This window comes from Callospermophilus lateralis, chromosome 1, assembly GCF_048772815.1.
Source record: "Callospermophilus lateralis isolate mCalLat2 chromosome 1, mCalLat2.hap1, whole genome shotgun sequence".
In the NCBI taxonomy this organism is placed as follows: Eukaryota; Metazoa; Chordata; class Mammalia; order Rodentia; family Sciuridae; genus Callospermophilus; species Callospermophilus lateralis.
In genome coordinates this window covers 90,784,446-90,801,424 of record NC_135305.1, presented here as the reverse complement: position 1 = coordinate 90,801,424, position 16,979 = coordinate 90,784,446, and the positions used below count along the sequence as shown (strand labels likewise).

At 40.6% G+C, this 16,979-nt stretch overlaps 1 protein-coding gene across 1 annotated transcript in view; it reads left to right on the top strand.

Annotated features, from left to right (window-relative positions):
• Positions 1–5,538: 5,538 nt before the first annotated feature.
• Positions 5,539–16,979, top strand: part of Dpy19l1 (dpy-19 like C-mannosyltransferase 1) — a 93,205-nt gene continuing 81,764 nt past the window's right edge. Inside the window, exon 1 of the mRNA XM_076836174.2 lies at positions 5,539–5,900. Coding sequence (XP_076692289.1) covers positions 5,603–5,900 — 298 coding nt within the window. The 5' untranslated portion in view covers positions 5,539–5,602. The remainder of the gene's footprint in view (positions 5,901–16,979) is intronic.

Below are 16,979 nucleotides of genomic sequence, written 5' to 3'. Positions count from 1 at the left end.
GTTGTCTTGGGAAAATGCTGGTTTGGAGTGGGTTTTAATGAAGATAGGACTCATTTAGACATTTTAAGACTTGAAGTCAGCCAGAAGAGTGGAAAGATGACCAAGCAACTTTTTGGTAGAGAAACACAGCAGAATGGTGGACTGGTACAGGCCATCCTTTGAAAGAGAGGTTGGTCATGTATGGAAGAGGGGCTCCTCCTTGTGATGGTGGGAAGGAGAATTATGTGTAAATCTGTAGAATGTGGAAGCCATAATGTTTTTATGGTAGGAGCATGTGGCAGAGTCTAGCAGACATTTGCTATATCTGCCCTGGAGAATGGGACCAGGAGAATGAGGAATGAAGCATTTAGTGTCTATTTGCTGATGGAAACAAAGAATCCTTAGGGGTTCCTGCCTTCCAAGTGATGGGATTTCTTCAGCACTCCTTAGCAGCATAGGTATAGATCCAAAGTTGGACAGTGAAATTTTGCCATGTGGATGAGATGGAAGCTCAGGTTTCTGGAAAGAGTTAGTTGAGACATGCTGGATATAAGCAAGTTCTTGCAGGCAAGCAAGGTGGATTCTTGGCTCCCGGTATTATTAAGGCAACTCTAAGGTTGAACCCCAGAGGTGCTTTATCACTGAGTCACACCCCCAGTACTTTTTGTGAGATGGGGCTCACCAAGTTGTTTAGGGCCTCATTAAGTTGTTGAGGTTGGCCTCTAACTTGTGATCCTCCTGCCTCAGCCTCCTGAGTTGCTGGGATTTATAGGTGTGCATCATTGTACCCCGAAGTAAATAATTTCTATGTTCCTTAAACTTGTGTTAGTTATTTCTTCCCTTTCTCATTTCAAAAACTATTTCAGATGTTCATATTAGCACATACTATTCATCAGATACTAAGAGTTTCAGAAATATACTGTTCCCTGCCTATTATGCCTTTTCCATGTTCCCTTTTATTCAAATAAAATCTAGACCAAATTTCTCTTCCTTCCTGAAAATTCTTCAATCTGTCAGCCATCATTTCTTCTCTTTGGAATTCTTTTAGTACTTATGCTCTGAATCACATATTTTGCTATATTACTATATTTTTTCTAGCTTACCGTGTCTCTCCAAATGAACTGTAAATGCTTTGGGGATGAGGGAGTTAGGATGTGAATTTTAAATGTCTTCTAATATCTGCCAAGACACTATGGACATAATAAGACCTCAGTGACAGGAATTCCACTTTGACAGTCATGCCCCTCTATAGCAGAGTGGTTCTTGATGATGCACTATAACTAGGACTAATAATGAACTCTGAGTTTCTCAGGAACATTCATTGGAGCATGAACAGTTTAAATTACAAGGTCAGCTACAAGAAAGACAGAAGATAAAATTTGAAGAGCAATAAAGTAGCAATTTACATTTGTTCTCACCAGACTACAGGAATACATTATTACAAACACATTGACAAGTTAATATTGAAGCTTTGTTGAAAGTTGAATGTTACACAGATACACTTTATTGTACCCATTTTAGGGTTTTATTGTACAATTTTAGGTTTCTAGGAAATACATTGGGGTTATGCAAGTTCCACCCTTGGTAGAACCAACTTCTGAGCCAGACAATTGTCAGAATATAAAGTTTAGCACTAGAACTCTTCTCCAAAACAGGGACCAAGTAACCTAGTTCAAGGTGATAAGAAATAAATGCTATAGATTTGTCATTTGTCTATTACTCCATGGGTAGGAGAGCAAGTGGGAAGAAAAGGGGAACATCTGGAAGTTCTAAATGGGGCTTTTAAAATGCCAATATAAAAAAATAAAGGAGACTGGTTTGCAACATAGTTTCCCTTGATCATATTTACTTTTTTTCATTGCCCATCTGATGTTTTGATGGTTCTTATACTGTAATATCTCTAACCTTTTCTTTTTCTGGAAACAATTGTCTTCCTCCATAAGTTTATACTCTTCATATTCATTTTATGTTTACTTCATCTTTATAATCTCCTCCATCTCCATTCTGGAACTTAAACATTTTTTTTTTTAAATAAAACTTCTATTTTAACTAAAAGTTTAACTTGTAACGAGAAAAAATTTTCCTGTTTTTTTTAGGAGGGAGTCATGAGGAACTACATTTTTTGTCTAGGCTTAATGACTCATGAAATTTTGTAAAGTACAGGGGAAGGCAGGGACCAATTCAGGGGGACTAGATGGCTCAGAGAAGTGTGAAGCCCAAGGATAGCAGGACTGGTCCTGTTGAGAGCCACAGCCTAAGGGGCCCCAGCAAACTTCCAGCTGCCAGCTGATGATTGGCTCACAGTGGCCCCAGAAAACTTCTAGCTGCCAAATGATTGGCTCCTTTGCTGTGATGCTCATTGGGCTGTTTCCCCGCCCTTTCAGATCACAGAGGTACTCATTGGGGGACTTTTTTTGGTTCCGCCTACGTGACCTAGCCAATCGGCATCAAGAGCAGGAGGAGTGGGGGAGGTTGAGAGGCTTGTGGGAAGCCCCTGGTGGCAGTTGGGCTCTGAGGGTTTTCCTGAGGAGCTGTTTTGTTTGGCGTGTGTGGTTCTAAAAATAAAGTTCTTTTCTTTTGACAAGTGGCTCCTGAATTGTGCCCAGCCAGACTGCGGCATGGTCCCAAGATTGCAGGGCTGTGCTTGATCACCTGCCCTATGCCTCTCTCATTCTCTGGCCCACAGTCCATCCTGAATTGCCAACCTTAGACTCTAGGAGGACAGAGTGCTTGCCATCCTCCTTGTTGATCCACTGCTTTCAACACTTACTGAGCAATTACTTTGATTCAGACAATTACTTTGAACATTCATGTAGCAATAACTTTGATGGGTATAATAGTAAGATACTTTACACAGTCTTATTTAACTCTTCTGAAACTGAGGTAGATGTTTATATTACTCCCATTGTAGAGATGAGGAAACTGAGATTCGAAAAGTTAGAGTACCCTGGCCATAGATTCAGGGCCAGTATAGGTAGGGCAAGGGGGGTGAAATATAGGCCTAAAGGAACCTTAAACAACAACAGCAACAAAAAATAGAAATAAAAAACCCCCAAAATTAACACCCTTTGCTACCCCTTTCTGAGATTTGTCCACATGGGTGCCAAGTACAGACGTGGAAGTGATAAAAACTTACAGTGTATCTTTTCTAAGTGGTCCTTTTTTAATGCAATTGAATAAACTTTATAGCCAGCCTCTGGGCTTGGCTCTGAGGAACAACTGAAGATGAAGAGGAAAGATTGTGCATATTCCAGAAATTTAAGACCATGGGCAGAAGAGAGCTAGTGCTAAGTAACTTTCAGGTTTATGATCATTTGATTATGTTATCTCCTGCATTTATGCATGAATTTATTCATTCAGCAGCATTTTCTCTGGTAAAATTGTACCAGTTAAAGGGAAGCAGTTCCTAAATCCATTCATAGGAGAGTGACAAGCAATCCAATATTGTAGATCAAATGTTAAACCCTTTCATTCATGTGTCTTTCTAAAGTCAACCATCAAGTTATTATCTTTAATAGACATCTAATTATTATTTTTTAACCTGGTGGGCAATAAATTCAGCATTAATCTGAGAGAGGACATTGAATTCATTTGACACACTGTTTCAGAATCCATGCCTTCTGCATTTCACTTTTATCTTTTAAAAACCAGCATCTATCTAAACATCAAAATTTGCAAAATATACAAAGCATGAGGAATTATCAATTAGCATGGGGAAATTCTTTCCATTTACAAAAGAACCCAATGCCCTTTTAAAAAGTGTAACAGTGAATGAACACTAATATTAATAAAATAATCGGTATGAAAGAAATACAGGGTGAGAACTTATAGACAAGTGAAATACCTGGAATAACAATGGAGATAAAGTGAAACGGTGTGACTAGATCTACAAAATGTCTTTTATCGTTTTTTTGGTACCAGGCATTGAACTCAGGGGTGTTTAACCACTGGGCAACATCCTCAGCTCCCAACACCCTTTTATTTCCAGATAGGGCCTAAATTGCTGGGGCTGGCTATGAACTTGAGATTCTCCTGTCTCAGTTTCCTGAGCCTCTGGGATTACAGACATGGGCCAAGGCATGGGGCCTATAGGTTTTTTTTTGTTTTTTTTTTTTTTTTTTTTTTTTTTTAATATTTTTTAGTTTTAGGCAGACACAATATCTTTATTTTACTTTTATGTGGTGCTGAGGATCCAACCCAGTGCCCCGTCCATGTTTTAAAGACAACTTTTTGGAACAAGGCCGGTGAGCATAGCAAGGAAAAGATTCTCTACTTTGTAATATATGAGGCTTTGGGTCTTTGTACAAATAATGGTGGGACGGAGGGGAAGGAGGGTCAACTGGAATCTGCCAGGTTTTCTGCATTTTCTTGGCCTTCATTTACTCATGCATTTTCCTGCTATGAAAATGAAAAACCGTTTTTGAGTGAAGTTTCCCATCTTATCAATACATAAACATTTTCTGCTTTCTATTAAAAAAGCCAAGGTGGGCTGGGGTTGTGGCTCAGTGGTAGAGCGCTTGCCTAGCACGTGCGAGGCCTTGGTTTGGATCCTCAGCACTGCATGAAAGTAATAAATAAAATAAAGGTATTGTGTCCACCTACAAAAAAAAAAAAAAAAAAAAAAAAAGGACAAAGTTACCGTAGATGAAACTAACAATTTAACTTGTCAATTCCTGCTTGGGACCTGTTCCATTTTGACTTCAGCTTGGAGCTTCTTTCCTAGTTTTCAGTTTACACTCAACCCCTAGGGACTCCCCACAAGATACTTTGTTTCTCCTAAAAATCGGATCATGAACGTTTCTGCGCGTCCGTGAAGAGGAAGTTGCACTTGGTAGCGTTCTGAGTAGCCAGACCATACTTAGTGGAGTAAATGGAGATGGTGGCTTGATTTTTATCTACAAGCCAAAGCTAGCTGACGAAACTCCCAGATCGCACGCACAGCGCCCCTCCGTGGCGGTTTCGGGAGCCTTTCCCGCTGTCCTGCCACGGGCGTCCGGCCCGCCCCGCCCTGCTGCCTTCGCGCCGCCTAGGACGCGCGAGCTCCGCGGGGCTCTAGGACAGCCTTCATCCGCTCCAAAACTTCGACCAGCGACCCCGCCTACAGAAGGCTCTTCCTTCTTCCCCGCCTCTCCCAGAAGGGCGGAGCGATAGTTTCCGGAAGGCCGTCCGCGCCCCAGCCGAAGACAGGCCCGGAGAAGGCCGGGAGGAGGGCGGGGGTCGCCAGGCGGCCGCAGGATCGGGCCCTGCCCGCGCCGGAAGTCTGCGCGTGCGCGCTGGCCATCTGGAGCGCGCGTCCGGCGCGGAGGGGCGGTGGGGGCGGGGCCGCGCTGCTCGCAGGGTGTCCCCGCCCCCGCCCCCCGGCGTTCCGCGGTCGCCGTGACAACCGGAGCGGCGGCAACGGCGGCAGGCGCCCAAGTCCGGCGCCGCCTCCTGGCCGTACAGCCAAGCAGGCAGCCGCCGCCCGGCCGTCGTGCTCTCCCCGCCTCCCAGCCCGCGGGGAGGGACCGGCCCGCCCTCCGCCCGCCCGCCAGCCAGAGAGTGAGCGGCGCCGGCCGCCCAGCCAGCCCGCGGTTCCCCAGCCGCCGTCCGGGCGCGCGCAGCGAGCGAGCGCGACTATGCCAAGATGGTCCTGCAGGCGCGGAATAAGCACCGGGAGGCGGCTCCCAAGCCGCCCCAGCCGCCCCGCGCCTCGCAGTCGCCGCTAAGAGGGGCTCCGGACGTCGGCGCCGGGGAGCCGGGACCCGAGCGCGCGTCCCCGTCCCCAGGGCGCAAGGGCGCTGCGGGCAGGAAGGGGCCCCGCGCGGAGCCCGGCGTGTCGCCCGCCGGGGTCGGCCTGGGGGGGCGCCTGGTGGCCGGGCTGCGCGGGGCGCTGGGCCTGCGGCGCGCGGGGCGCGGCCGGACCTGGACCACGCTTCTACTAGGTGAGCAGCCCCAAGCGCGCGAGCGCTGGCGGGACGCGGAACTTTGAGGCATGGCTCGTCTCTTTCCTTTCCTCCTCTCCCCTCTTGTCCCTTTCCTCTTGCTTCCGCCGCCCGACCTGGTCGGATGGTCCCCGCCAGTTTGCAGCTTTCTCTGACTTCTTTCCTGGGACGTTCCTACCTCCTCTCCTGTTCCCGGAGCTTAGCTCTCAGCGCACCATTCCCACCGCTGTCTAAGCTTTAAAAAAAAAAAAAAAAAATGGCCCCAGATCAACAGCTGCCTGGCCTGTCCGCAAATGGACAGGTCTGCGCTAACTAGACTAAAGCGCTGCTGATTGGTGCCTTCCCGTTATTTTGGCCCCTGACCGCGAGGATGGTTTGCTTTTGGTGGGAGCGATTCAGTGGAGATTGAAGCAAACGCACGATGCCTGTCCTAGAAAGTTGCCAAACTTATAATTAATTTTAGCGTGCTGTTTTCTTCTTGGCCGCAAACACCGCTGGTGGCACTTTATTTGTGATTCCCCAGTACACGTCACTTTCCAGGTTGTATTGTCTTTTGGATGCCAGAGCCTTAACCTTCCCTGGTGGTTTGGGGACGTTTGGTGAAGAGAGCCTCTCTCCCATCCCTTTACCATACACCAAATAGATGATGTGTGATGTGATGAAAAGAAAGTTGAAACATTTCGTGTGTTGTGGACTGACTTCAGGTTTCCTTTGTTCCCTGATTGACATTACAAAAAGGCAAGTTATAGCAGTTTGGAAATAGGCCTAATTTTTCTAAGTCAGCCAGTGAAATGCAGTAACACTGCCCTTTTCCTATATTGCCGTAATGGATTTTGGCTATTGAATTATTTAATTACTGGTGATTTATTCCTTGTTATCTTTTAAAATTCCTTTCGTGACCGAAAGTTCCCTTAGCCAAGAGTTTGCGATTCCGTATAGACGAAGAAATAGAACACAGCAAAATCGGCTTCCAATGAGATCACAGGCATCATTAAGAAACCAGTCAATCATAAAAAGCCAGTCATCATCACTATGTGCGTTTTAATGGGCTCAGGGAGGTTGGTATTATTATTAGGGTACTTTTTTTAAGTTGTAGATTTAAGACTAGAAAAATTCAATATCACCCCCCCCCTTATATTTTTTCCTCAGAAGCGAGCTTGAAAACTTGGCCAATGTGCAGGTTAAGTTCACCTTGGGGAGGCAGCATGATACAGAGGATGAGGCAGACCTTCAGAGCCAGTGCACATCAGTTCAGTTTGGTTTAAGTCTCAAGTTACTTCCTTTGCAAGCCTGTCTTTCTTTGTTATGTGGAATTATCACATGCCCTACTTACTCCACAGGGATGTCTTGAGGAGCAAAACTAAAAGGGGTGGGTGAGGCTTGGGAAAGTACTTTGTTTCTAAAGCATTTAACAAATTTTAGTTCCTATTGTAAAAGCAACTGCATAATACTGTTTGGAGATCTTAGGGCAGAATAAACTTGCACTTTTCTTGAAAGGCTAGTATAAACTAACCACTTTGTAGTAAAATATGGAATGGCATTGGTTCTTCAGGGAGTAGCAATGAGGAAAAAAAACCTGGAATAATTATATAATTCCTATTGTTTTTATCTGCATATTTTCTTTTCTTGTATTTGAGTCTTCTTATATTGATTGGCTTGTATTTGAATTTAGTTATGTTCATACTGAAATATAATTATAAATGTAATATTGTGGCACTTTGCTTGACTTTCCCTTTGGGCATTGGAAGGCGGTACAGTAAAGTGGGAGATCATATTCTTGGGTGTTATCCTGGCCCATGGTCATCAGATGTATGGAGATTGGATGAACAAACTGTGGTCCAGAGATTGTCTCATAGACTGATTTTATACCTAATCCTTCCCTACCATCATGCCTTGCCCAAGCATCAGAAAGCATCTCAGATTCTGCAGAGAGGAATAGTTTAGGCATTTTTGAAAATTGCCTCAGCTCTTTTTTCCTTTTCCCTCCCAGAATGAGTGTTAAACTGACACTAAATAGTATTTGAAAATGAAACTTTTAAAATAGCTCTTTGGCCTTCTTTATTGAGAGGCATTGCAGTTTATTTGGTTCTTTGAGAGTTAATTTGAAGGTGATCAAGTAAACAACTAAATATTAAGCTGAGAAAAACAACTAAGTATTAGAAAGAGAAAAGGAAGCTCCATGAAAGAAGGATGGATTTTTAAGAGTTAGAAGGTGGCTAAGGCTCTTTTCCACATGTGCTAGGCACTGGTAATTCTTACTAAGGTGGCCCTTTCCATTGTTGGGCAATGTTAAGCATTGTTTAAAATTATGTTTTAATACATTTTTTTATTTGACAATTATTTACTAGCTTTTTAATGATAACAGTTGTAAAGAGGAGTTCTCAAAATATTTATATTTAGTTTTTAACCTAATAGCTTCCTGTTATCAGCCAAAGAAGGCAGTGATGTAGAAAGAACATTGACAATATTTCCCAGACTTTTTCAACTACAGCCCACAGTAAATAATACAGTTAAGTTAAACCTGCTTACACCTCTGAAAATGCAACCCAGTAAGTAAATAGATATTTGTGACTATTAATCTATTTATGTATATCAGTGGTCTAGCTGGAAACACTTAATGAACTATTTTTAGGAGTATGAGCAGATTTGAGACCAGTAGGGTAGATTAAGAAGATGGGGGTGGGATTAGGGGAGGAAAAGGGGGAGGTACTGGGGAATGAAATTGATCAAATAATGTTATATGCATGTACAAATATGCAGTGAATCCCACTATGATGTATAATCATGATGTACCAATTTAAAAAAAGAGAAGAAGTTTGAGCAGGTTTAGGGACACCATAAAGGCACCATTAAGGCACCCAGGGACTGTCAACGATGGGAACATGGAATCATCTTCCAATCTGAAGGGGAAGGGGGTCTCCATCAGGAGCTATACCCAGTGAAAGCTGTGTTGTGGGAGCAAGGTCACCAAGAAGCGCTATTCAAACACTCAGCTCCCACACTCTGGTCTCCCACTAGTGCTGTTTATTGGCAGAACCATCCAACATTACTGAAACACTCTATATAGTGTGAGCTTCCTGGGGCTGGGAACAAAGCAGAGAAAGAAAGAGAATGGAGACTAACCAGCAATGTGCACATATTAAAAACACAAATTCTGTGTAACAATGTTGACTCTATAATGTGCAGTATACCCTGATTTTCTATTTAAATAAATGCTGTTTATGAACCCCATGGTTTGAAACAATGCCTTTCTAGAACTTTTATTTATTTTCTGATTCTATGCCTGTTTAAACTTCTTGGGTGTCTGAGCAAAGTTTAGCTTTTCTGAGCTTTGGTTTATGCACAGGTAAAATGAGAGACCTGCACTAGAGCAGTGATTTTCAATCTTAGCTGTATACTAAAGTCACCTGGAAACTTTAAAATGCCCTGATGATCAAGCCACACACATAAAACCACTTAAAGCTGAATATGGAGGTTAGGATGTGATGGTGGACAGAAACATCAGTGATTTTTAAAGTTTAATGTCTTGCCTGTCCTGAGCGTCACTGAACTGGTGTTCCTACATGGCAGCAATCTGGTAGAACTACATAAATCCACATTCTTCTTTACATGGGGACATGGATAGTCCAGTTGCCATAGCTTTCTCTGATTTCTATTATTTTCCCTAAACTGTGGCTGTCAGTTGCCATTTTTTATCTGACATGTCTATATATTTCTTGTACCCTCATCCCTTATTAGAAGAAGGAAGAGGGAGGGATAGCTTGAGAAGGCTGCATGTTTCAGGAGGGGAAGTGAAAAATGTAGAAGTTAAACATGCACATGGAGCATGTCTGTTGTGAGGGACTAAAATAAAATACCATTTATAAAACAAACATAATAAAGGTAACCCGAGTATGGAAAAGAGAGATGATAAAAGCTGTGTTTCCCCCTCATATCTGTCCTGTTTGATTCATTCACATTACTTGCTTGGTTCCTGTGGTCAGGAGCAACTGCACCTCTGTTCTAACCTAGCTCTTATTGTCAGGACTTTACAACCTCTGCAGTTTTACCTTTTTGGTGGAATTTCTTAATATGAGAGGCTGTCCTATGCATGGCAGGATATTTAGACATCTCTGACTTCTGCCTACTAAGTGCCATTAGTACCTACCTAGTGACAAGCAAAATGCCTCCCAACTATTGACAAATATACCCCAGGAGGCAAAATTAACATTTAGAATCTCTGATTTTATTATTCACAACTTTTGAGAGCACTGTGCCTTCTTAGGTGCTCGAGAGGAAAGAAGCTGTATTGAAATGCCTGTACTGACCTGCATTTGAATCCTGTTTCTATACACAGAAGGTGCATCTATACTCCCTTAATATTTCTCATTCTTAATTACCTCTTCTTTAAAATGGGATATAAAAGTTTTGTCTGGTTATAGTAAAGAATATAATATACATTGGACATATGTAACTTGCTTTTGATTTTTACAGGAGCTCACACTTAAGAGTTTGCCTTGAGTCTCAGTGATGACTTTGGATTTGGACTCTCGGACAATCTTGAAACTGTTGAGATTATGGGGACTCTTGAAAATGGACTTAATGTATTTTGCATTGTGAGATGAGCATTAGCTTTTGGGACCTGGGGTGGAATGTTATGGCTTAGATATTAGGTGTCCCCCAAAAGTTCATGTGTGAGATAGTGCAAGAACATTCAGGGGTGAAATGATTGGGTTATGAGAGCCTTACCCCAATTAGTGAATTAATCCCCGGATAGGGATCGACTGAGTGGTAACTGAAAGCAGGTAGCCTGTGGCTGGTAGACAGGGTGGGACAGTGGGCAGTGAGAGCACGCTTTTGGGTGTATCTCTTGTATCAGGCATTGGAGTCTCTCTCTGCTTCCTGATCATCATGTCTTGAGCCCGGAGGATTGGAGCTGGCTATGAACTGAGATACCTGAAACCATGAGCTCCCAAATAAACTTTTCCTCTAACAAACCAAAACAAGAATATATGTAAAATAGTGGGTTTATTCGTATTCATCAATTATAGAATGTCTACTATATCAAGTGCTTGTTGTTGGGCATAAGATTTATAAGACTCTGTAGCCTTTACTTTTGTGGAACTTATAACCTAGAAAAAGGAAGTAGACAAAAAAAAAAGATAATTGTTCATTGTAGTGAGGGCATGAGAGGAAAAAGAAAAGCAGTTGAAGGGAAAACAGAACAAACAAAAGCCCCAAGCCAGGAAACCCTGGCTTTAAATAAGGACACTTTAAATAAGGACAAGAAAGGCTCTGGGGAAGTGGCTTTAAAGGTGAGACTTTCAGGAAGGAAAAGATGTTAGCTGAAGAGAGGTTGAGAGGAGCAGCATTGTGGATGCAGCAGACAGCAAGTGCTAAGGAAGGACAGGTATGTTGAAAGAAGAGGGAGGTAGTGCATGGACCAGATCTCAAAAAGGAGCTTAACACCCCTAAGGCAGTGGGACACCACTGAGGGGTGTTGAACAAGAGTAACACGTTTACATTTTTACCTTGAGAAACTCACAAATGGCTTGAGGCAATATTTGGTTTCATGAAGGCAGAGAGGCCAGAGAGGAAGTTCTTCTAGAGACCCAGTGGGATTTGTTGGTGCAGACAAAGGAGGTGTGTGAAGAGGGAGAGAAGTGGGTGGATTTTCAGGTATATTTTGGAGGTAGAAATGATGGGACTTATGGATGAATTGGTGTTGGTTTTAGGGAAAGGGAGGAGATATGAATAGAATTTTGGCTGCTATAATTGGGGAAATAATGGTAGTTTTCACAGAGACAGTAAAGACTAGGGGTGTGGATGAGAAGACAGGTTTGAGGAAAAGGAGCTAGAATTTTATCTTGATGTATTATTTTGGAGACAACTGTGAGATGTCCAAGGAGAAAGTCAGGTAAGGTGGTAGAACATAAGAAAGATGGTCTGAGTGGAGAGACAGAAAAATAAGGAGTTTTTAGCCAATCAGTGCTATTCAAATTTATAGGAGTTGAATTCATGAATATTCCCATGAAAAGCATCTTATACTGATAAGGGGCTCTGTGCCAGATTTTGTTCTTGGAGCTTTAGATTAACTCACTTCACTGTTAAATCAGTAATCACCATGGCATTGTGATTACCATACTTATTTTATTTATTAGAGGGGAATCTGAGGCACAGGTGTTGAGTAGCTTGCCCAGGGTCATCCCTCCCATGTGGAAGGGTCAGGATTTGAAGCCAGGCAGTTTGGCTCCTGAGTTTATTCTTTTAACTGCTGTACTGTACTTCATCTTGTCTAGGGTGAGAGTGTAGTAAGGGAAGAAATGAATCTCCAGCATTCAGTTCTGGGAATATTTCATGCTCATAAGTGTTAGTTTTCTTGTTTCTTCCTTCTTCAGAGGGAATAAGGAAAGAGGATCGTACAGAGAGGTACTGGAATAAGAAGTGGAAACAGAGGCTATTTTAAGTGGCATAAGGAACAAGAAAAGCTAAAGAAACTGAGACCCAGGGATCACTAGGCATCTTTTTGTGCTTGCTTTCTGACAAACACTTGGATACAACTGAGCATTAGCTGCAGGAGTCTGTGTTTAATACTTAGACATCATATCAATAATTTCCCAGGAAGGCCAGCAAGTAAGATGAAATTTGAGATTTTTAGAGAATTTTTTCAATGCTTGGAACAATTTTTTTCCCCCAAAATAGGCTTTGGTTAACACAAAGAATATTTATCATCACCTAAACATTTTTAAAATTTTTTATTTGTCTTAATTAGTTACATATGACAGTACAGTGACCTTGACATATCATACATTTGAATCAGATGGGATATAATTTCTCATTTTTATGAGTGTACAGGTTGCAGAATCACATTGGTCATGTAGTCACATAATACACACAGGAATAATAGTATCTATTTCATTCTACTATCCTTCCTTTCCCCCCATCCCCTCCCCTTCCTCCCGTCACTTCTCTCTACTAATCTAAGGTAACACTATTCTTTTTTTTTTTCTCTCACATCTCCATACATGTATTTTGTATAACGATGAGGGTCTCCTTCAACCATCCATGTAATTCCCCTTCTCCCTCCCTTTCCTTCCCACCTCTCTTCCCTATCTAGAGGTAATCTTCTTCCCATGCTCTTCCTCCCTACCCCATTTTGAGTTACCTCCCTTATATCAGAGAAGACATTCGGCATTTGTTTTTTGGGATTGGCTAACTTCACTTAGCATAATCTGCTCTAATTCCATCCATTTCCCTGCGAATGCCATGATCTTGTTATTTTTTAGTGCTGAGTAATATTCCATTGTGTATAAATGCCACATTTTATTATTAAAAAGATGCTCTGGTATGAGGATTTCTGAATATGAGATGCTCATGAGTAGTCATAAATAACAAATGTGCTGAATTTAGTTTGTGTAAATGGAAGGATGTATTCTCAATTTGTGGTTAACTTTTGGCCAATAAAGACTGAAAGCAGATAACATTTTAATTATGTATACACATATGTTTTGGTGTTGCTAAAATTTGAACATTTTAAACAATCCTGTCAAGTTGTATGAATGTCTTTTAATGAATATGTTAGGTGTATTAATGTCTCCTGAAGTTCATGTTAATGAGATATTTCCATCTCACAGAGACTATAGACCTGTGTACCTATGTACAGGTGGAGTAGCTTGAGACTTTGAATGTTTAATTGTAAATTCTTACATTGCTAGTTCATCATTTGTCATCAGCTTGAATCTGCTAATTTTCTTTACTCTTTTTGATGGTTGTGAATCATTAAAAGTAGTAAAATTACACCTATGTTTAGGTCCAGACCTTTATTTTGTTATTTAGTCTCACAAAGAAGATTAGTTCTTCATGGATGACCCTTCATAATTCAATTAAGATTCATTTAATAGGAATACATTTAAAAAGTGGCAGAATTAATTTTCTGAATCCATAATGCTACAACTATTGTAGCATATTTTTGTGCTTTCGTATTATTTTAATATTCTCAGCCTTATTATTTTTCTTCCCTGAGGGCACTTTTAAATGAACAGTTTATGTCCCTTCATGTTTGTTTGGCTTCTTTCCCTGTGTTTGACTTCCTTCTAAAGTAGCCAGTTTTTAGGTTTGTTTTCAGCACTGTTACCACCACGTGATGAATGCTTGGGTGGTATTTTATAATGTTAGCTTATTATAGCAGTGAGGGTTAACATAACTGCATAACTGTTACCAAATTACTTACCAAAGTTTCAGGGTAGTTCATAGTACTGCTCAAAGATGGAGATTTTTTTTTTTATGTATTAGTATACTGTAGCACTAATATCTTTTAAAAAAATTTTAGTTATATATGACAACAGAATGCATTACAATTCATATCACACATACAGAGCACAATTTTTCATATCTGTGGTTGTACACAAAGTAGAGTCACATCCTTCCTGACTTATACATGTACTTAGGGTAATGATGACCATCACATTCCACCTTCTTTTCTACCCCATGCCCCCTCCCTTCCCCTCCTTCCCCTTTGCCCTATATAGAGTTTATTTAATGCCCCCCCCCTCTTGCCTTGCAGTTCTTTTAGAAATTTTATTTTGAGACTGGGTCTTGGGTCTTGCTAAGTTGCCTAGATTGGCCTGAACTTGCAATCTTCCTACCTTAGCCTTCCAAATAGCTTGAATCGTAGGCATGCACCAATGCACCCTGCTCCTTGTTTTTCACTCTTTTCTTATCTTTGATGTCCATGGAAATTTCATAAGATTCTAGAACTTAAAGTCTACTGCCTAGAATTTTACTTGCAGGGAAATAAAGTAGGACCAGGTCAGAAGCCCAATATCATTGCTGAGTTCCCTGTGATTAAGTTTGGTATTGAAATTAAGATCTCTTGCCTTTGTTAATCACATCTGTTGAACTGTGGATTTCAGATCTAAAGTGTTAGGCAACAGTCAAAGGCACATTAATGGGAAGATGACCTCATATGTCCTCTAAGACCTGACAACTCTTAAAAAGAGCACTGTTTTGTTGGCTCTGTTCATTTGGGAATCACTCTGATTTTTTTATCCTATGATCCTGTTAGTTTTCATTTTGTAATTCATAATTAACTTTTAAAAACTAATAAATTCTGATTTTTAAAAACTGTTGGTAGTTTGGCAATGCTTTAAAAGCAGAGTAAAAATAGTGCCACAATGTTTGTAATCATCCAAATTAAATGATAAGCAAGACACTGTGATATCCAAGGACAGTTTGAAATTTGGAGTGACTTTGTAATGTTAAGATTGGAATGGTGTAACAGGCAATGAACTTGTTAAAATCTTTGTTGAATGTGATGGGCCTGGATGTATGTCATGTGTGTTGATTTATTTTTTCCTTTAGTGAAGAGACAAAGTTTATACACTTTTCCCATGGTTACTAAAGTTTTGCAGCTTCCATCTGTATGTTCAGAAGTATTTAATAAGCTATTATTATTATTTTGGTTGTATATTTTATCTAGCTATTTGTTCTTCAAATACTGAAATGTATTTTTTTTTTCCAATAAGAAAGGTGAAGATCCTTTATGGAGATTATTAATTTCTGTCAATTTAGAAATATTTTCACATTATATAAGGCTAAGACTTTTGAAGGAAGTTAGAATTTATTGTTTTTAAAACTCATACACTGAATAATTGCATTAAGCATTGCTTACTTTAGTATTTGTACATAAATATTTAAATATATGAAAACCAACTTTGTAAATTTCTCTTTTTAGAAGTGTAATTATGTTCTGTTTAGGGTGGTGATACATACTTTTAATTCTCTCTGTTTTCATATACTCATTTTAAAAGAAACCATTCAGTCCTTGATGTTTTTGTGATTTCTAAGGCATCCTTGTATGCTGTGTGCCAGTGCACCCTTTTGGTTAAATGTGCTCAACATTTTCATGCCTGAGCTTGGAGTGAAAGAAACCCTGGGCTCTCTCCAGACCTTACTGCATTCCAGTCATGTGACCTCGGGCCTCATGGGAAAATAAGAACCACTTTTGTCTCAAAAGGACTCCTGGATCATTTCTGCTTGATATGCAAAAGTCCTTTGTAAACTGCAACTGATAAACAGATGTTGAGACATTGTTATTATAATTAAGAGTTTCTAATTTTTTAAAAAAACCCTTTAAAAGCACTGTTTTGCTCAGTGCCAAATATATGGCAGAGACTCTGATTAACTTAAATTTGTCTTAAAAACCATCACCATGTAGACCATGTTGAACTCTCCAACTTACTAGAGCTGTAGTTTCTTCAAATCATGACTCTGAATTTTAAAAGCAATCCTGCTTCTTGGTTTGAGACTCAATATCTCTACTAGAAAATTGAACTCATTGCTTCTTTTCCTATTCAAAATTGGATTTTCCCCCAAATTCAAAAGAGAAAACCAATTAAAAGGGCCCAACCTGTCAACACTTTGTAGTTTGGAGATGGGGAAGATTGAAATGAAAATAGAAAATAGAAAAACACTGTGTAGTTATTTTGGAGAGTATGAAGTCCAAAGTGTTTGCAAAGCTGTAGGTTATTCTTCAAGGTCATTAAGTGCTAGGATTAGAGATAACCAAGTAAAAATTCCGTATTTTTTGCTTTGTGCAGATGAGACTCTGAGAGGCTAATTAAGTTATAAGATTCTTCTTAGGAATGACTTTCTTAGCAGGGAAGTAAAAAAATAATTTTAATTCTTTGCCTTTCTTAATCCTTTTTTTCACCTGTCAAGTTTTGCCAGTTTCTTCTTCAGAGTTATCTTTTGAATTTATATTTGCCCTTTTCTAATTAAGCTCATGTCACTGCTATCCAGGCCTCCTTATCTCATACCTGAAATGTTACCATATTCGTCTTATTGACTTTTCTGCTGTAACTATACCACATCTCAAAGTCTGGACTATATGAAATCACCTGAAGGTTTGTTAAAAATGTAGGTTTCTGAACCCTAGAAAGATCTGTAGAATTAGGATCTCTTGAGAATGGGGCTGAGGGATGTGTCTTAGCATGCCTCTCTCCCGTCAGTGTGTTCACCTTACCTCCAGTTCCATGTTAGAATAGGCCCTCCTCAGTCAGATCTCGTAATGGGTATAGTTGTGAGGGGATTCCAATATGG